The sequence below is a fragment of the Anolis sagrei genome, chromosome 3 (assembly GCF_037176765.1).
Source record: "Anolis sagrei isolate rAnoSag1 chromosome 3, rAnoSag1.mat, whole genome shotgun sequence".
NCBI classification, from domain to species: Eukaryota; Metazoa; Chordata; class Lepidosauria; order Squamata; family Dactyloidae; genus Anolis; species Anolis sagrei.
The window spans coordinates 268,661,501-268,683,273 of NC_090023.1; the positions used below are offsets into that span (position 1 = coordinate 268,661,501).

Here is a 21,773-nt window from a genome sequence, read left to right on the forward strand (position 1 = left end):
CTTTTTCTCTAGTATCGTTCCCTCTAGTGAGCAGTCGGGCTTTCTTTCCTGGAGGATGGACTGGTTGGATCTTCTCACAGTCCAAGGCACTCTCAGCACTTTCCTCCAACACCACAGCTCAAAAGCATCTCTCTTCCTTCGCTCAGCCTTTCCTAAGGTACAGCTCTCACATCCGTAGGTGACTACAGGGAATACCATGGCTTTGACTAGGCAATGGATCTTTGTTGCCAGTCTGATGTCTCTACTCTTGACTATTTTATCGAGACTGGACATTGCTCTCCTCCCAAGAAGGAAGCGTCTTCTGATTTCCTGGCCACAGTCTGCATCTGCAGTCATCTTTGCACCTAGAAATACAAAGTCTGTCACGGCCTCCACGGTTTCTCCCTCTATTTTCCAGTTGTCAATCATTCTTGTTGCCATAATCTTGGTTTTTTTGACGTTTAGCTGCAACCCGGCTTTTGCGCTTTCTTCTTTCACCTTGATTAGAAGGCTCCTCAGCTCCTCCTCGCTTTCGGCCATCAGAGTGGTGTCATCTGCATATCTGAGGTTGTTAATGTTTCTTCCGGCAATTTTCACCCTAGCTTTGCATTCATCCAGCCCCGCACATCCTCGCATGATGTGTTCTGCATACAAGTTAAAAAGGTTGGGTGAAAGGATGCAGCCTTGCCGGACGCCTTTCCCAATCTTGAACCAGTCTGTTGTTCCGTGGTCAGTTCTGACTGTTGCTCCTTGGTCCTTGTACAGATTCCTCAGGAGAGAGACAAGGTGGCTTGGTATGCCCATCCCACCAAGAACTTGCCAAAGTTTATGATGATCCACACAGTCAAAGGCTTTAGAATAGTCAATGAAGCAGAAGTAGATGTTTTTCTGAAACTCCCTGCAACAGTAATACAATCAATAAATAAAACTCACAAACAGAAAATAGCAAGTTGACATTCCAAACACCTGGAGGGCTGAAGTTTGTCACTGCATTATTCAAAGACTGGTCAAGTTTCAAGAAATTCAGATGTGGTGGTTAACTTCATAAGACTGCAGATTATTGTTGGGATTCTACATCAACTGAACACATTGAGGAAGAGATATGGAAACAAGATTGATGCATGTCAGAGGGGAAAAGAAGAAAAGTGCACGAGGAAGAAAAGACAAAGTAGAACAACAGCTGGTGAAGATTTGTGAATTAGCTGAGATGGACACATTGAGGAATTTCTATCCAACTTCAAAGTGTTTATTACTTCGTTATAACAATGATAGGGACATCAGTCAGCGGTGAGGTTGATGAATTAGAAGAGTATTATTAAAAAGAGAAGTGTGACTATATAATGTTACTTAAAGGAGTAGACTAATAAGAGAAACAAAATAATAATAATAATAATAATAATAATAATAATAGTCCTAAACACTTGGGAAGTGTTCGACTTGTGATTTTGTGATATGAAATCCAGTATATACAATTTTTTTGGAGGGAAAAAAATGTAAACCTACCCAGCACAATATCAGACAGGCTCCTTTGAGAATTTACTTACGCGGCGTCCCTTTTGTGGCCTCCTCAAACGTCACCCGGCTGTACGGCTTGCTATAATCCACCTCAAGCTCATCGGAAAACGGCGCCGGCTCCCTCAGCCCCTGGGTTCAGAAAAGGTGCCAAGAAAGCAAGTTTAGCTTGAACTAGAGGAGGAAAACATCCAGTTTCTTTATTCAGCTTTGGATCGGAACCTAAAAGCAACCAGTTTACCTATCCGAACGTATTCTCCCCTATGAACCATTAAGGCTGCTAAGATCTTCTGGAGGGGCCCTGCTCTTGGTCCCACCACCCTCGTAATTGCGTCTGGTGGGAACGAGAGACAGGGCCTTTTCTGTGGTGGCCCCCAGGCTATGGAACTCTCTCCCGATTGAGATCAGATCTGCACCCTCCCTCCTGACCTTCAGGAAGCTAGTGAAATCCTGGTTATGGAACGAGGCATTCATAGAATCATAGAATCAAAGAGTTGGAAGAGACCTCATGGGCCATCCAGTCCAACCCCATTCTGCCAAGAAGCAGGAATATTGCATTCAAATCACCCCTGACAGATGGCCATCCAGCCTCTGTTTAAAAGCTTCCAAAGAAGGAGCCTCCACCACACTCCGGGGCAGAGAGTTCCACTGCTGAACGGTTCTCACAGTCATGAAGTTCTTCCTCATGTTCAGATGGAATCTCCTCTCTTGTAGTTTGAAGCCATTGTTCCGCGTCCTAGTCTCCAGGGAAGCAGAAAACAAGCTTGCTCCCTCCTCCCTGTGGCTTCCTCTCACATATTTATACATGGCTATCATATCTCCTCTCAGCCTTCTCTTCTTCATTCAGGCTAAACATGCCCAGCTCCTTAAGCCGCTCCTCATAGGGCTTGTTCTCCATATCCTTGATCATTTTAGTCTCCCTCCTCTGGACACATTCCAGCATTCCCAGAATTATGGTGGAGACTGGCAATTGACTAAAGTTATCGACCACATATGCGGACTGAATGATTTTATCTTGTTGAACTGGCTTCTCTGTATTTTAGTCTATATGTATTTTAATTTATTGTTGATGTAGGATGTTTTAGATTGCATTGTTAGCGTTGAATCCTTGCTATTAGCTGGTCTGAGTCCCTCTACGGAGGTAGAGAAGATCGGGATACAAAAGTTTTAAATTATAAATAAATAAATAACTGAAGTCTCATGATCCAAAAATAGTGCTACCCTGTGTTTATATGAAATCATCTATCGGACAGATGGCAAGCTATTCAACCTCAGCAGACTGAAAGCCAAAACCAAGGTTACAACAACATCTGTTATAGAACTCCAGTATGCTGATGACGTCGTCTGTGCGCATTCAGAAGAAGATCTACAAGCCACTCTAAACACCTTCGCAGAAGTATACGAGAAGCTTGGCCTGTCATTCAACATCGTGAAAACCAAGGTGCTGTTACAGCAGACACCAGCCAACCCCTCTCCAATGCCAGTGATACAGCTTAATGGTGTAACATTAGAAAATGTTGACCATTTCCGCTCCCTTGGCAGCCACCTCTCCACCAAAGTCAACATCGACACCGAAATACAACACCGCCTGAGCTCTGCGAGTGCAGCATTTTTCCGAATAAAGCAGAGAGTGTTTGAGGACCGGGACATCCGTAGGGATACCAAGGGGCTTGTTTATAGAGCTATTGTCCTCCCAACCCTGCTCTATGCCTGTGAGACGTGGACTGTCTACAGACGTCACATGCAACTCATGGAACGATTCCATCAGCGCTGCCTCCGGAAAATCCTGCAAATCTCCTGGGAAGACAGGCGGACAAACGTCAGCATGCTGGAAGAAGCAAAGACCACCAGCATTGAAGCAATGGTCCTCCGCCACCAACTCCGCTGGACCGGCCACGTTGTCCGGATGCCCGACCACCGTCTCCCAAAGCAGTTGCTCTACTCCGAACTCAAGAACGGAAAACGGAACGTTGGTGGACAGGAAAAGAGATTGAAAGATGGGCTCAAAGCCAACCTTAAAAACTCTGGCATAGACACTGAGAACTGGGAAGCCCTGGCCCTTGAGCGCTCCAGCTGGAGGTCAGCTGTGACCAGCAGTGCTGCAGAATTTGAGGAGGCACGGATGGAGGGCGAAAGGGAGAAGCGTGCCAGGAGGAAGGCGCATCAAGCCAACCCTGACCGAGACCGCCTTCCACCTGGAAAGCAATGCCCTCACTGCGGAAGAAGATGCAGAGCAAGAATAGGGCTTCACAGCCACATACGGACCCACAAGAATATTGGAAGACAATCATCCTCGGAAACCGAGGGATCGCCTAAAGAAAAGAAGATGAAAGGGCCATGGAGGTCAATGCATGGCATGTTCATTTTTAAAGAAGATATCCAAGGGATAGGAGGAAAAATTGCCTAAAGGCCTTGGAAAACTACAGTAATAAACGGTAATACTGTAACAGTAAACAAACAGTATTAAAAGAGCAGAGGCAAAGACAGGGAGTCTTATGACAGCTTTGAGACTGATTGATTGCAGCACATGCTTTTCTGGATTACAGCCGTGACACAGCGTATCTGAAGAACTGGTCGTGAGCTCAAGAAAGCCCATGCAAAATGTAACCGGGTGGATTTCGAAGTTGTCATAAAACTTCTTTCTTTCCCCTTCATCCTAACTAATCAGCAAATCCAACAGTAAGGAATTTTTTGTTTCTTAAATCAGCCCCCCACATTCGTTGGGGGCTAGACATGTTGGATCCCTGCACATAAAATGCACATTAAAAACCCACAATTTTATTTTTCACCTGAGAGAGCATCTCTCTAGGAATCTCTAGGTCAGTGTTTCTCAACCTTCCTAATGCCGTGACCCCTTAAAACAGTGCCTCATGTTGTGGTGTCCCCCCCAACCATAAAATAATTATTATTGCTACTTCCTAATGGTAATTGTGTTACTGCTATGAATCATAATAGAAATATCTGAAGTGCAAGATGAATTTTCATTCACTAGACCAAATTTGGCACAAATACTCAATAAATGAGCTCCATGCAGTCATGTCAGCCTTGGAGGTGTCTATGGACAACACCAGCTCTTCGGAGTAGAAATTGAGCACCAACTCCCAGTCTTGGACATGACTGGACTTAATGTCAGGGGGAAACTTTTACCTTACCTTACCAAATATGCCAAATTTCAATACTGGTGGGGTTGGATTTGATTTTGCCATTTGGGAGTTGTAGTTACTTTGATTTATAGTTCACCTACAATCAAAGAGCATTCTGAACCCCACCAATGATGCAATTGGAGTCCAAAACCAGCTTGCTGCAAGTAAGAAGTCTCCAGTTATCTGGAAGTATCAATAAAAGAAGGCTGGAGAAGTATTCCAGTCTTCAGCCATGGTAAATGGACTCTGTGTACCATATTTTTGTATAAAGTCTGTCACAAAGGTGTGAGTTTACTCCTTAATCAGAGGGGGAAAGCTTCCGCAGCTGTTTGTGACCACACACATATATCTATGTTCTGCATCAGTAAATTCAAACAACTGCGATGCAAAAAAATATTAGGGGAAAATTATAAAATATTAGCACCATTTTGAGCTGTTTACCTATGGTATAGAATGGAATCTGGGCATCCAAGGATTCTGATATCCACAAGGGGTCGTATCCAAGCCTCAGCGGATACTGATGCCCGACTGTATTATTCCACTCTATATGCCATGGTTGCATTTGATGAAAGACTGGAGTTGGCAGTTTGGGCAGATACTAGAGTTCACTGGCAGAGAACTTTAAATACTTTGGGAAATTCCAAGAACCAGGATTTCTTAGGAATACAGACTCATGCTACAACACTTGTGGTATGTTGTATATATGCACACCTCCACACACACATCAGAGCTTTTGGGCAGTTGTGGGAACTATGAGCTAAATGTGGCCTAAGATCTCCACTGTGTTCTTCTTGCACACTCATGCTCTGTCTGTCCGTTTTGTTAGAGTAAGTCATGATCAAGTATGTGTGTGTATTAAAGAAAACCTTATGATGTTAATTATTATGAGCAGCTGCTAACGTAGGTCAACTAGTAAGTTTGGATCACTCCCGGTGGGGTGACCATTTCCGCTACCTTGGCAGCCACCTCTCCACCAAAGTCAACATCGACACTGAAATACAACACCGCCTGAGCTCTGCAAGTGCAGCATTTTTCCGAATGAAGCAGAGAGTTTTTGAGGACTGGGACATCCGTAGGGATACCAAGGTGCTTGTTTATAAAGCTATTGTCCTCCCAACCCTGCTATATGCCTGTGAAACGTGGACTGTCTACAGATGTCACATGCAACTCTTGGAACGATTACATCAGTGCTGCCTCCGGAAAATCCTGCAAATCTCTTGGGAAGACAAGTGGACAAATGTCAGCGTGCTGGAAGAAGCAAAGATCACAAGCACTGAAGCCATGGTCCTCCGCCATCAACTCCGCTGGACTGGCCACATTGTCCGGATGCCTGACCACTGTCTCCCAAAGCAGTTGCTCTACTCCGAACTCAAGAATGGAAAACGGAATGTTGGTGGTCAGCAAAAGAGATTCAAAGATGGGCTCAAACCCAACCTTAAAAACTGTGGCATAGACAACGAGAACTGGGAAGCCCTGGCCCTTGAGCGCTCCAGCTGGAGGTCAGCTGTGACCAGCAGTGCTGCAGAATTTGAAGAGGCATGAATGGAGGGTAAAAGAGGGAAACGTGCCAAGAGGAAGCCACGTCAAGCCAACCCTTATCAAGACCGCCTTCCACTTGGAAACCAATGCTCTCACTGCGGGAAACGATGCAGGTCAAGAATAGGGCTCCACAGTCACCTACGGACTCACAAGAATCTTGGAAGACTATCCTACTCATCCAACGAGGGATCACCTAAGTAAAGTAAGTAAGCAAGTAGAATACAGTTCGGCTTTGCTCTGAGGAGCCTTTGCTCAGGCATTTTTCTCAACCATTTCTACTGCTCTCTCATTTGGAGGAAGCTGAAGAAGCCTTATTCTGTATTGCTTACAAGGACAATGTACGTTTGTTGCACTGTTTGTTTTTGTTTGCAACATTGCAAGTTTATGTTTTAACTCTTCTGTTTCCTCTTGCCTGGGTGCAATGCTATTGTGCCTTTTGCATTGGACCTGACTGAAACACGCTATGCGCAACAGTGGACGGGCCAGGCCCTACCTGGAAACCAAACCTCCCTTCACAGAGCTGTTATGAAATAAAACTGTATGTGAACACGCATGTATGCATACCTAGTGAGAGAAAAAAATCTGATTTATTTACACAACTCTGCACTTTGTCGAATAAAGCAATGCAGAAATACTTTTCCTTGGCAGGACACACTTTGTGGCAGGTTGCTCTTGTTAAGAATCATGTTGACTACAGGGCATGGATAGTGAAGGTGACACAGGAGTGCCAAAATCCTGCCAGGCTTTTCTTTGGGTGTAGAACAGCTGGGAGGCCAGTAAGGGAAAGGTGGAAAGGGTAAAGAGCTGACATCTGATAGGAGGCGGGGAGGCTGGAGGATTTCTCCACCGATCTTACGGCAAGTCCTGCTCTCAGGTGACAGCAGAATGATTGGAGAGATCTGCCCACCTTTTCTGGGTGGGACAGGAGGGAGTGATCACATTATGGACTTAGGCAAAGCAGTGGATTAGTTTCATTCTGGTGTAGCATGCCACTCAGGAGCTCCCATCAGAAGGAACAGGCCTTTGTAAAAGGACGTCGTTCGCAACTGCCTGGAAAGTGGGTTGTTGTGAGTTTTCATAGAATCATAGAGTTGCAAAATGCAAAGATACAAAATGGGGGACGCCTGGCTCGAGAGCAGTACATGTGAAAAAGATCTTGGAGTCCTCGTGGACAAGTTAAACATGAGCCAACAATGTGATGTGGCAGCAAAAAAAGCCAATGGGATTTTGGCCTGCATCAAATCAGATTACTTGTCTGAACGTATCTCCTACTATGTACTACATGGAACACCATTACCTTTCCGATGGAATGGTATCTATTGATCTACTCACATTTGCATGTTTTCGAACTGGTAGGCTGGCAGAAGCTGGGACTAACAGTGGAAGCTCACCCCGCTCCCTGGATTCGTACTGCCGACCTTTCGGTCAGCAAGTTCAGCAGCTCAGCAATTTAACCTGTTGCGCCACCAAGGGGCACCTATGGCAATGTAGACTCACAAAATTTATTTATTTATTTATTTCGGGCACTTCTACCCCGCCCTTCTCAACCCCCAAGGGGGGGACTCAGGGCGGCTTACAACCGGCACAATTCGATGCCAACAATTCAACAGATAAATTACATAAGAGTAATAACCACAATAGTTAAAACAATCAATTAAAACAGTAACAATTAAAAGCCAATCTAGGAGAGGAGATTCCATCTGAACATGAGGAAGAACATCCTGACTGTGAGAGCCGTTCAGCAGTGGAACTCTCTGCCCCGGAGTGTGGTGGAGGCTTCTCCTTTGGAAGCTTTTAAACAGAGGCTGGATGGCCATCTGTCAGGGGTGATTTAAATGCAATATTCCTGCTTCTTGGCAGAATGGGGTTGGACCGGATGGCCCATGAAGTCTCTTCCAACTCTTTGATTCTATGATTCTAGTGGCCAACGTTCACCGAGTTCTAATATCCGTAAGTCCATTCAGCATTACCATAGTCCTTTCCAATTCCTGGTCATCATTATCTTATCAGTCTACCAGATTACCCAAAGTCCTGGTCCCATATCCATGTTTTCAGCTTCCTTCTGAAGGAGAGGAGGGAGGTTGATGACCTAATTTCCCCGGGGAGTGAATTCCACAGGCGAGGGGCCACCACCGAGAAGGCCCTGTCCCTCGTCCCCACCAGCCTCACTTGTGATAGAGGCGGGGCCGAGAGCAGGGCCTCCCCCGAAGATCTTAAACTCCAAGGTGGGACATAGAAGGAGATACGTTCAGACAGGTACGCTGGGCCGGAGTCGTATACACGGCATAATACACGGCATAGGTTTCCTTCCACATTTCTGGAAATTAAAAATTAAGGTAGGTATGGGCAAACTTTGGCCCTCCAGGTGTTTTGGACTCCAACTCCCACAATTCCTAACAGCCTACCGGCTGTTAGGAATTGTGGGAGTTGGAGTCCAAAACACCTGGAGGGCCAAAGTTTGCTCAGAAGTTCTCCACACACAAATCACCTCTCAACAAAAGATTCCCCCAGGCACTGCCAAGCCATCAAATGCTAATCAAGGTGGTCAGTTGAAACATTCACACCTAGCTCCAGCAGACAAGAGTCCTTTGCCCCACCCTGGTCATTCCACAGATATATAAAACCATTTTTCCTACTACCAACAGACCTCACTACCTCTGAGGAGGCTTGCCATAGATGCAGGCAAAACGTCAGCAGAAAATGCCTCTAGAACATGGCCATATAGCCCGGAAAAACCTACAAGAACCAGTGATTCCGGCCATGAAAGCCTTCGACAATACATTGATTCTGTCATTTGGGAGTTGTAGTTGCTGGGATTGATAGTTGGAGTCCAAAACACCTGGAGGGCCAAAGTTTGCTCAGAAGTTCTCCACACACAAATCACCTCTCAACAAAAGATTCCCCCAGGCACTGCCAAGCCATCAAATGCTAATTAAGGTGGTCAGTTGAAACATTCACACCTAGCTCCAGCAGACAAGAGTCCTTTGCCCCACCCTGGTCATTCCACAGATATATAAAACCATTTTTCCTACTTCCAACAGACCTCAACAGGCCATAGATGCAGACAAAATGTCAGCAAAAAATGCCTCTAGAACATGGCCATATAGCCCGGAAAAACCTACAAGAACCCAGTGATTCCGATCATGAAAGCCTTCGACAATACATTCATTCTGTCATTTAGGAGTTGTAGTTGCTGGGATTTATAGTTGGAGTCCAAAACACCTGGAGGGCCAAAGTTTGCTCAGAAGTTCCCCACACACAAAGAAAATCAGATCTCTCCATGCTGGGCTTTAAAAAAAAACTTACTAAACAGCTCCTTGGCATTTTGAGGGGGATGCCATCCGTCTCGGCGGCCCCATTGGGTCCGACTCCTTCCTTCCTCCGTTTCCTGGAACTGAGCCTGGATGAGGCCTGGGGTTCCATCCCGCGGATTGCGTCCGGAAGCTCAGCTGGAAAGACCTGCAGGAACAACGAAGAAGAAGAAGCAGGAGGTTTACACCTTCCAGGGGGTCAAGAGATGTCCAACGCCTTGGGAGAGAAGCGATGAGAAAGTGGCAGTGGCGGAAGGTGGTGAACGGCAACAGCCACTGCTATGTCCTGTCGGCGAACGGGACCAAGCTGGGGATATCTGTTGCCGTTCCCAGCTGCTCTTATCTGCTGCAGAGGTAATAAACGCCAGGTGCCAGCTGGCTGCCAGGAAGGCCTCCCTCTCTCTTTCTCTCTCTCCCCCATGACCCAGCAGGAATGCTGCAAAGGAAAGCTTATTTTAGCAGCCGGCCAAAGATTAGGCCCACGTCCCAAGTTCAATGGGGCAGGAGCGTCAGAAGCATGGGATCACGGAGTTGGAAGAGACCACAAGGGCCATCCAGCCCGGCCCCACCTGACCATGCAGGAAAACACAAGCAAAGCACTCCAAACAGAGAGCAATCAAGCCTCTACAGTAAAATATCTGGAAAAAGATGATTGCCCCTTGTGGGCCATCCAGTCCAATCCCATTCTGCCAAGAAGGAAAACCACACTCAAAGCACCCCTGACAGATGGCCATCCAGCCTCTGCTTAAAAGCTTCCAAAGAAGGAGCCTCCACAACAGCCCAAGGCAGAGAGTTCCACTGCTGAACAGCTCTCACCGTTACGAAGTTCTTCCTAATGTCCTTTTTTCCCTGTAGTTTGAAACCACTGTTCCATTGTGTCCTAGTCTCCAGGGCAGCAGAAAACAAGCTTGCTCCCTTCCTCCCTATAATTTCCCCTCATATCTATATAAATAAAAATGCAATGTTCGTTTGTGGGATTAACATAACTCAAAAACCACTGGACGAATTGATACCAAATTTGGACACAATACACATATCAGGCCAATGAGTGACCATCACTAATAAAAAACACTGAAAAACACATCAGAAGGAACTTAAAATCCAAAAAAGCAAAAAGACGCTACGGCGCACGCGCAAAAACGACTTCCCATAGCAAACCAAACACACAATAGCATATCCACACTGTCTTCTGGACTACAGCTCCCAGCATCCCTTAGACCAGGCCCTTTAGGATCGGAGGATGATTCCAATGCACTTCTTCCAAGCGGCAATCTTTCTTCTCCTTGGAATTCTTTGAGAGCATCCCAATCCCTGCATATTCCAGTTTCCTATTCCTGGACTGCAACTTCCAGCAATCCTCGAGACAGATATATTAGATACAGATAGATAGATAGATAGATAGATAGATAGATAGATAGATCAGGAGGAGTGCTGGGAGTTGCAGTCCAAGAATAGGTAGAGAAGGAAGAAAGGGGAGAAAGAGGAAGGGAAAGAAAAGGGGGGAAAGAAGGTAAGTGGAAGAGAAGGAAGGGGAAGGGGAAGGGGAAGGGGAAGGGGAAGGGGAAGGGGAAGGGGAAGGGGAAGGGGAAGGGGAAGGGGAAGGGGAAGGGGAAGGGAGGGAGGAAGGAAGGAAGGAAGGAAGGAAGGAAGGAAGGAAGGAAAGAAAGAAAGAAAGAAAGAAAGAAAGAAAGGAGAGAAAGAGGGAGGGAAGGTTGGCCACAGCAACGCGTGGCGGGTACAGCTAGTATTTATATATGGCTATTATGCCTCTTCTCAGCCTTCTCTTCTTCAGGCTAAACATGCCCAACTTTTAAGCCGCTCCTCATTACATTAGGAATGTAATGCTCTTCCTAAACATTAGGAAGATCTTCGTAATGTTTAGGTGCAATCACTTTTCCACCAAAACAATCTGAATCCATTGCTGCCTTAAGTCTCTGGAGCAGCAGAAAACAAGCTTGCCCCATCCTCTATGTGACATCCATTCAAACATTTAAACATGGTTTTAATGTCCCATCTCAGCTTTCTTTTTTCCAAGCTAAACATTCCCGGGTCCCCCAAGTCGCTCCTCATATAGCTTGGTTTCCAAACCTTAGGGTCATTTGGTCGCCCTCCTTGGGTCACCTTCCATCTTGTCCACCTCCTTGCTGAACTGCCTTCCCCAGAACTGGACACAAGATTATTCCAGGTGAGATCTGACCAAAGCTGAAGAGAGTGGACTATAAAGCCTTGGCAGACCGTGCAAAAAGAATCTGCGAACCCCACCTTCTCCAAGATGAACTGAACCTGGGCTCTACAGGCCAATGGAGACTCCACCTCAGACATCAGAAGAGCTGCAAGACCAAGAACAACCCACGAGAGTCAAGACCAAGATCCACCCAGAGGAAAAGTGTTCTTGCCAGACATCAAGGGAACCACTGACCGCAGAGGGAAGCTGATGAGGAAACACAACATACAAACCACTTACAAACCCACCAAGAAAATCCAACAAATGCTACGTTCAGCAACGGACAAGAGGGATCCACTCACCTCTGCAGGAGTCTACCGTGTACCATGCAGCTGTGGACAAGTCTACATAGGGACCACCACACGCAGCTCCCAGACACGCATCAAGGAATATGAAAGGCACTGCAGACTACTCCAACCAGAGAAATCAGCCATAGCAGAGCACCTGATGAACCAGCCTGGACACAGCATATTATTTGAGAACACAGAAGTGCTGGACCACTCTCACAACCACCATGTCAGGCTACACAGAGAAGCCATTGAAATCCACAAGCATGTGGACAATTTCAACAGAAAGGAGGAAACCATGAAGATGAACAAAATCTGGCTACCAGTATTAAAAAACTCAAAAATTACAACAGCAAAACAACAGAGGGGAAACAAACAGGCACATAAAATCACTCTCAACAAGAGATTCCCCCCAGGCGCTTCCAAGCCATTGAATGCAAATCAAGGTGATCAGCTGAATCATTACCGTGGTCATTCCACAGATATATAAACCCATTTTTCCTACTTCCAACAGACCTCACTACCTCTGAGGATGCTTGCCATAGATGCAGGCGAAACGTCAGGAGAAAAATTGCCTCCAGAACATGGCCATATAGCCCAGAAAAACCTACAACAACCCAGAGTGGACTATGACTTCCCTCAATCCTGGCACTGGACTCCTGTTGATGCCGCCTTGAGTCACATTGGCTGTTTTAGCTGCTGCATCATATGTTGACTCACATTCTGCTTGTGATCTACTAAGACTCCCAAATCCCTTTCACAAGAAAAAAGGGATGGGAAGGAGAGGGAAGCCTCCAAAGGAGTGGGCACCAGCTGCCTTGGATGGAAAGCTTGGGCAACCCCTCCTCCTCGTTGGCCATAGCCGGCTCCTTCTCCATTATTGACCAAACTGACAACCGAGGGCCTCATTCACAGGACTGTCCTTTCTGTTGGACAGAGGCCACCCTGTGCCGGAGATGCCCATCTGCCGTTTGCACGTTCCTCTCCAGACAAAAGGAATAAAGGGGCGCATTGATTAAAAATGGAATCACGCAGAAAGCAGACAGGCAAGTGTTTCAAGCGCTGGGAACAATGAGCTGCAGTTGCCCTATTTCCAACCACAACAAAAGTTCCCGGTGGGGAAACCCGGCAAACGGCATGGAGTTGGAATTCATTAGCGGCAAATTAGTCCTGAGCTTAATGTGGACCACAACTGCTTTGCCTGCTACGGAAAGTGACTTCCCTGCTTCAGATGTTTACAGATAACATTTGTTTTGGCTTTATTTTGTCAACACAGTTTTCCCTTTTTGAACTGGGTCATGTTTTCCCTTGTGTTTTCCTGGGCAGAGTGTCATATCCACCCCTTGCATTTCAGGACCTTTTAATACGAGGGTTGAATGAAAAGTAATGCCTCCAGCTTCGTTACTTGGGTTTGGATGGGAATATTTTAATAAATCAAACACAGAACCATCACACACAAAAGACAGACCCCCCAAAAAGCTCCAAAACAAGTTCACAAAAACAACCGGAGTTAATCTTTTCTACCAAGGAACAGTGCGCTGGAAATAAACCACTTTTTTCATTTATGTGTTAGTGAAAACAGTCCCCTCAAATACACCCAGACAATCTGGATGGAATGGATGAAGGTTTGCTCTACTGGCGTGGGTGTCTAGAGAGCACCAAAGAGAAGGCTGAGAGGAGATATGATAGCCATGTATAAATATGTGAGAGGAAGCCACAGGGAGGAGGGAGCAAGCTTCTTTTCTGCTTCCTTGGAGACTAGGACGCAACAGAACAATGGCTTCAAACTACAAGAGAGGAGATTCCATCTGAACATTAGGAAGAACTTCCTGATTGTGAGAGCCGTTCAGCAGTGGAACTCTCTGCCCCGGAGTGTGGTGGAGGCTCGTTCTTTGGAAGCTTTTAAGCAGAGGCTGGATGGCCATCTGTCAGGGGTGATTTGAATGCAATATTCCTGCTTCTTGGCAGGGGGTTGGACTGGATGGCCCATGAGGTCTCTTCCAACTCTTTGATTCTATGATTCTATGAAAATATCAAACACAGAAATAATCCTTAGAATGCGCTCTTTAACTACCACTATTCACTTTTCCACATAATCACCAGATAATTGGATACATTTCTGTCAATGATGAACAAGTTTTCTGAAACCGTCACGGAAGAAGTTGACACTCTGTTTCCGCAACCAGCATCTCACAGTTCTCTCAACATATTCATCGTGCACAGATCTTCTGATAGCCAAGCAAAGCAATAATGTGACCCACACATTCTTGTGAAATGTCGATTATGCTTGAAATTTCTCTCTGAGTGATACAACGATCATCCTGAATCAACCTGTCAACCTTTTTCTTGTGAAACTCAGTGGTTGCTGTCATAGGACGTCCAACTCTTTGTTTGTCATGCAAGTCAGATGTTCCCACCTCAACATCTTTAAACTTGTTCGCCCTATGACGCACAGTATTCACATCAACACAATCTCCATAAACAGCTTGCTTTCTGTGACAAATCTCCTTTGGGGTGACAACTTCTGCTGTCAAGAATTCAATGACTGCACGTTGCTTAAGTCGCATTGACCGACTGTCCGACTGTCTGCACAGCGTTCCATACTTCGCACTTTAACAACACAACCGTTCAATGCTAAGGCTTCCCGCAAAAATGGAACTGTAGAGGAGACAGTTCTGAACAAGTCAGTATCTGCTGCATACCAGTACTGTCATCCAGGCCTGTAGCCAGGGTGTGTCTGTGTGTGTGTGTGTTAGGGGTTCAACCCCCCCTCCCTGAAAAAATTTCAGGTAAAAAAACCCTAATTGTTTTGGCTATTTTTGGCCTTACTAGCCTTGCATACCTTGTATCTTATACCTTTTACGGAGCAATAAGGATCTTTGGACTGTATTGAAAATGTTGTTGTGTTATCGAACTACTCTTCATGATTTGCTAAAAAAAGTTTCAACCCCCCCCCCCCCCGAATTTTTTTCTGGCTACGGCCCTGCTTTCATCTGTTGGAGAGTTACGAAGGTAGAAGCGTTACTTTTCATTCAACCCTCGTACTTTAGAACAGGGGTCCTCAAACTAAGGCCCGGAGGCTGGATACAGCCCTCCAAGACCATTTCCCGGCCCTTGCGCAGGCTCAACCTAAGTCTGAAATGACTTGAAAGCACACAACAACAACAACAACAACAACAACAATCCTATCTCATCAGCCAAAAACAGGCCCACACTTCATAGAATCATAGAATCAAAGAGTTGGAAGAGACCTCATGGGCCATCCAGTCCAACCCCCTGCCAAGAAGCAGGAATATTGCATTCAAAGCACCCCTGACAGATGGCCATCCAGCCTCTGTTTAAAAGCTTCCAAAGAAGGAGCCTCCACCACACTCCAGGGCAGAGAGTTCCACTGCTGAACAGCTCTCACAGTCAGGAAGTTCTTTCTCATGTTCAGATGGAATCTCCTCTCTTGTAGTTTGAAGCCATTGTTCCATTGCGTCCTAGTCTCCAGGGAAGCAGAACACAAGCTTGCTCCCTCCTCCTCCCTGTGGCTTCCTCTCACATATTTATACATGGCTATCATATCTCCTCTCAGCCTTCTCTTCTTCAGGCTAAACATGCCTAGCTCCTTAAGCCGCTCCTCATAGGGCTTGTTCTCCAGACCCTTGATCATTTTAGTCGCCTTCCTCTGGACACATTCCAGCTTGTCAATATCTCTCTTGAATTGTGGTGCCCAGAATTGGACACAATATTCCAGGTGTTGTCTAACCAGAGCGGAATAGAGCATGGGGAGCATTACTTCCCTAGATCTAGACACTAGGCTCCTATTCAGAACAAGTGTTCCATCAGTATACATAACACTCCACTTGCCTCACTGCCAACAGATCTCTGAACAAACCTCTGAAGATGCTTGCCACAGATACAGGCAAAACACTGGGTGAGAATGCTACTGGAACACGCTCTATTCTTCTTTCAGGCCATACAGCCTGAAAAACTCAAAGCAACCCATATCTAAGTATATCTCTGTGACCTGAGAAAAATGGTTCATCTTTCTAATAAAGAGTATTCTGGCTCACAAAGCCTTCAGCTACAAAAGACTCGTGAAGCAGGAATTAATATCTGCCCCATTTCTGGGCTAAACCCATCAAACCGAGGAAGGCTTCCACAAAAGGTTGCCACTGAATCATCACACACAAAAGACAGACCCCCCCAAAAGTTCCAAAACAAGACCACAAAAACAACCAGAGTTAATCTTTTCTACCAAGGAACAGTGCCTTGGAAATAAACAACTTTTTTTTTTCATTTATGTGAAAACAGTCCCCTCAAATATACCCAGACAGTCTGGACGGAATGGATGAAGGTTTGCTCTAATGGCGTGGGTGTCGAGAGAGCACCAAAATATCACATGCGTGCCCACATACTTTGCACAATGCGCTTTTGGCTGAGATGGCATCACGTCAATGGAATGAGGAAGTCACTCCTCCTTTGGTACAAAGCACATCGAGAATAATGTGGTTTAGATCGCCCTTGGGCTGAGAGGGGCGGTCAATAAATGCATAAAATAAATAAATAAATAAATAGATGTGGCATGGCTGGGCAACCAACCGCACTGGAGGTGGCAGCTAAATCCCACCCCCCCCCCCCCACCAAACAATTCCCTGACTCCTACAGACATATTTTGGCTAGCCCCAAAATAAAGTTACACCCCTTTTGGTTTGGGTCCCAAATTAAGATTTGGGGAGGGAGGCAATTCCACAGGAACCACTGTAAGAAGGCAAAGAAAGATTTTGGGTTCCAGAATTACCTCCTGGAAGCTGCAAAACTAGGGCTGGAGGGTAGTCTGATAAAGGAACAGACACTTGTTGATAGAGCCAATCAATATTACATCATTGACACTGAAATTCAACACTGCCTGAGCTCTGCAAGTGCAGCATTTTTCCAAATGAAGCAGAGAGTGTTTGAGGACCGGGACATTAGTAGGGATACCAAGGTGCTTGTTTAGAAAGCTATTGTCCTCCCAACCCTACTATAAACTTGCAAGACGTGGACTGTCTACAGACGTCACACACAACTCCTGGAACGATTCCATCAGCGCTGCCTCCAGAAAATCCTGCAAATCTCTTGGGAAGACAAGTGGACAAATGTCAGCGTGCTGGAAGAAGCAAAGACCATCAGCATTGAAGTGAAGGTCCTCCACTCAACTCCACTGGACCATCCACGTTGTCCAGATGCCTGACCACCGTCTCCCAAAGCAGTTGCTCTACTCCAAACTCAAGAACGGAAAACGGAATGTTGGTGGACAGGAAAAGAGATTGAAAGATGGGCTCAAAGCCAACCTTAAAAACTCTGGCATAGACACTGAGATCTGGGAAGCCCTAGCCCTTGAGCGCTCCAGCTGGAGGTCAGCTGTGACCAGCAGTGCTGTAGAATTTGAAGAGGTACGAATGGAGTGCGAAAAAGAGAAACGTGCCAAGAGGAAGGCTTGTCAAGCCAACCCTGACCGGGACTGCCTTCCACATGGAAACCGATGCCCTCACTGCGGGAGAAGATGCAGATCAAGAATTGGGCTCCAAAGTCACCTACGGACCCACTGCCAGGACACCGAACTTGGAGGATCATCATCCTCGGACTATGAGGGATCGCCTAAGTAAGTAAGAATTACAGATAGTCCCTTCCTTCTTTACTCTCCTTCTCTCTCACTCTCTCTTCCTGCCTTCCTCTCTCTTGTTACTTTAAATTTCCACTTTTCCCTTGGTACAGGATCGACCAATTACAAAAATAATGTACAATTGCAAAAAAGAGAAAAGAAATAGTACCACATTTAAAGCAACAATCGCACAATGTTTCATTAAAAAACACATGGTTTAAACAAAATACAACCAGGTTTCCACCTCCACAGGTTCTGCATTCATGGATTCAACCAACAATGACTCAAAAATATTCAACTGCAATGAATTGCAATCATGTGTAAGCACACTTTGTGGTATACACAATATTTTAAATAATTTTGTGCCTGAAGTAAAGGTTATGCACACTATCAGTAAAGAAAGGTGCCACACTTTGAATAATACTGGATTTTTGGAATATTTCAGATTGCTCAACCTGTACAAAAATGTGACTTGGTATGCAGTAGGATTGCTTCTTAAGGAATGAGGCTGGAACTGACCTGTAAATGAAACTCTACACAGGGTGCATCTGCACTGTGGAATGAATGCAGTTTAACATCACTTTAATTGCCACGGCTCAATTCTATGGAATCCTGGGAGTTGGCGTTTGGTGAGGTACCAGCCCTCTTTGGAAGAGGAAGCAAAAAACCTTATAAAACAACAACCATATACTGTCAAAGGCTTTCATGGCCGGAATCACTGGGTTGTTGTAGGTTTTTTCGGGCTGTGTGGTCATGTTCTAGAGGCATTCTCTCCTGACGTTTCGCCTGCATCTATGGCAAGCATCCTCAGAGGTAGTTTCACTACCTCTGAGGATGCTTGCCATAGATGCAGGCAAAACGTCAGGAGAGAATGCCTCTAGAACATGACCACACAGCCCGAAAAAACCTACAACAACCCAACAACAACCATAATTCCATTGCACTTAGTCACGACAGATTTAAGGGTATCAAAACAGCATGAACTCTACAATGTTGATGCACTCCCTGGTTAGAAGACACACACACGGGGAGGATATTTCAGGAGCAGAGGGTGTTCTTGAAAGCAACCAATGGGAAATGTGGATGCAGTCCTCAAAAGTGGAGGCCTGGTGAACGTGAGTAACACAGAGGATTTCCTGTCCCGATGCGGAGAGAGGACAGCTTGGCATTTCTGAGCTGTGAGCTAAGCCACATGCCAGAATCATGCGCTACAACGTAGTGCCAATTCTGCAACTGCTCTTTTGCTGATTCACACCCCACCCTCAGCAAATCCTCGTCTCAGCACTGTATTCCGTAGTACTGTATTCAAAAGGAATGGGGTGAAGCTTTCCTCTCTGATGATATTAAAAAAAAACCCATAGGGCAGGTATGGGAAGTTTGGACTTCAAGGTGTTTTGGACTTCAACTCCCACAATTCCAAGCAGCCAGTATGCTGAAGGAATTGTGGGAGTAAAAGTCCAAACATCTGGAGGGGCCAAACTTTGCCATTACTGATCTAGATGCTAGACTCCTCTTGATGAAGCCTAGAATCACATTGTTGCATCACACTGTTCGCTCATGTTCAGCTTGTGTTCTATTAAGACTTTTTTTTTGTCGTGTCAGGAGAGGCTTGAGAAACCGCAAGTCGCTTCTGGTGTGAGAGAATTGGCCGTCTGCAAGGACGTTGCCCAAGGGACACCTGGATGATTTGATGTTTTATCATCCTTGTGGGAGGTTTCTCTCATGTCCCCGCATGAGGAGCTGGAGCTGATAGAGGGAGCTCATCTGCCTCTCCCCGGATTCAAACCTGTGACCTGTCGGTTTTCAGTCCTGCCAGCACAGGGGTTTAACCCACTGTGCCACCGGGGGCTATTAAGACTGCTAGATATTCTTTTTCACTCATATAGTTGTCAATAAGGTGTCACCTCACCCAACCTATTCAACTTGTATGCAGAACACATCATTCGATGTGCGGGGCTTGACGAATGCAAGGCTGGGGTGAAAATTGCTAAAAGAAACATTGACAACCTTAGATATGCAGATGATATCACTTTGATGGCCAAAAGTGAGGAGGAGCTGAGGAGCCTTCTAACCAAGGTGAAAGAAGAAAGCGCAAAAGCTGTGTTGCAGCTAAACATAAAAAAAACCAAGATTATGGCAACAAGAATGATGGACAACTGGGAAATAGAGGGAGAAAATGTGGAGGCCGTGACAGACGTTGTATTTCTAGGTGAAAAGATGACTGCAGACACAGACTGAAGCCAGGAAATCAGGAGACCCTTACTTCTTGGGAGGAGAGCAATGACCAATCTTGATAAAATAGTGAAGAGTAGAGATATCACATTGGCAACAAAGATCCGCGTAGTTAAAGCAATGGTATTCCCCAGTCACCTACAGATGTGAGACTTGGACCTTAGGGAAGGCTGAGTGAAGGAAGAGAGATGCTTTTGAACTGTGGTGTTGGAGGAAAGTGCTGAGAGTGCCTTGGACTGCGAGAAGATCCAACCAGTCCATCCTTCAGGAAATAAATTCCGACTGCTCATTGGAGGGAAGGATAGTAGAGGCAAAGATGGAGTACTTTGGCCACATCATGAGAAGAAAGGAAAGCTTAGAGAAAACAATTATGCTGGGGGAAATGGAAGGAAAAAGGAAGAGGGGCCGACCAAGGGCAAGGTGGATGGATGGTTTTCCTGAAGTGACTGGACTGACCTTGAAGGAGCTGGGGGTGGTGACGGCCGACAGGGAGCTCTGGCATGGACTGGTCCATGAAGTCACGAAGAGTCGGAAACGACTGAACGAATGAACAACAACATCCTACATCTGTGCATGTCATTTCTTCTGCCAAAGTGCAGTACTGCACATTTCTCCTTGTTGGGATTCCTTTTGCTAGTTGTGGGCCAGAGTTTTCCAAACATTTCATGTTGGTGTCACATTTTTCAGACATGCACCATTTTGTGACATAGTCATTCAGACTGACTAGCAAACTGGAGGTTATACCAACCCCTTATAAGAGATGCAAACACATATATGAAATGTAATAACAAAATGGATGGAGGCACAACCTATCTCATTATTTTTTTCATTTATATAATTAAAAAATATGTGCTTTGTTGCCTATTTTACACTAGCCATCCCCTGCCATGCGTTGCTGTGCCCAGTCTGGTGATCTAGAAAATAAAGTAATGAGAAAGTGTTGGTTTCTAATATATGTAATTTCTTTATGCTTGTGGGTAAACAGTATGTTTTGCTGTTTCTTTGCCAGTGTTGATATGGAGAGTGTCTGGGTTGCCTACTCTGGAACATGAAACATATAATTGTCCTTCTTTAGGGGTCCCTTTCAAATCTATACTATATCTATATATATATATGGCTGGATGGCTCTTTGTCAGGAGGGCTTTAATGATGTTTTCTTGCCCTGGTGAGGGGAGATTGACTGGATGTCCTTCAGGCAGCATTTCTCAATCTGGGGGTCAGGACCCCGGGGGAGGGGGGAGTTGTGAGGGGTGTCAAAGGGGTCGCCAAAGACCACCAGGAAACACAGTATTTTATGTTGGTCATGGGGGTTCTGTGCAGGAAGTTTGGCCCAATTCTATCCCTGATGAGGTTCAGAATGCTCTTTGATAGTAGGTGAACTATAAATCCCAGTAACTACAACTCCCAATTGTCAAGGTCTATTTCCCCCAAACTCCACCAGTGTTCATATTTGTGCATATGGAATATTAGTGCCAAGTTTGGTCCAGGTCCATCATTGTTTGAGGCCACAGTGCTCTCTGGGTGTAGATGAACTACAAGTCCCAAACTCAAGGTCAATGCCCACCAAACCCTTCTAGTGTTTTCTTTTGATCATGGGAGTCCTGTGTGCCACGTTTGTTTCAATTCCATCATTGGTGGAGTTCTGGATTCTCTTTGATTGTAGGTGTACTATAAATCCCAGCAACTATAACTCCCAAATGACAAAATCATTTTTTTTTTTTAGTGAAGGACATACATTGGGTTGTTAGGTGTCTTGTGTTCAAATTTGGTGTCTATTCGTCCAGTGGTTTTTGAGTTCTGTTAATCCCACAAACGAACATTACATTTTTATTTATATAGATTATTATTATTATTATTATTATTATTATTATTTTAACATGGAATATTCTGCTTCAAGGAGTGTTTTCTGTTGTTCAT

The 21,773-nt window shown here is 45.4% G+C and overlaps 1 protein-coding gene across 1 annotated transcript in view; it reads right to left on the reverse strand.

Moving 5' to 3' along the window:
• The window catches only part of PCYT1A (phosphate cytidylyltransferase 1A, choline), a 61,020-nt gene that overhangs the window by 25,233 nt on the left and 14,014 nt on the right, over nt 1-21,773 (reverse strand). Inside the window, exons 2-3 of the mRNA XM_060767278.2 lie at nt 9,480-9,632; nt 1,524-1,623 (exon numbers count right to left, since the gene is read on the reverse strand). Coding sequence (XP_060623261.1) covers nt 1,524-1,623; nt 9,480-9,596 — 217 coding nt within the window. The 5' untranslated portion in view covers nt 9,597-9,632. The remainder of the gene's footprint in view (nt 1-1,523; nt 1,624-9,479; nt 9,633-21,773) is intronic.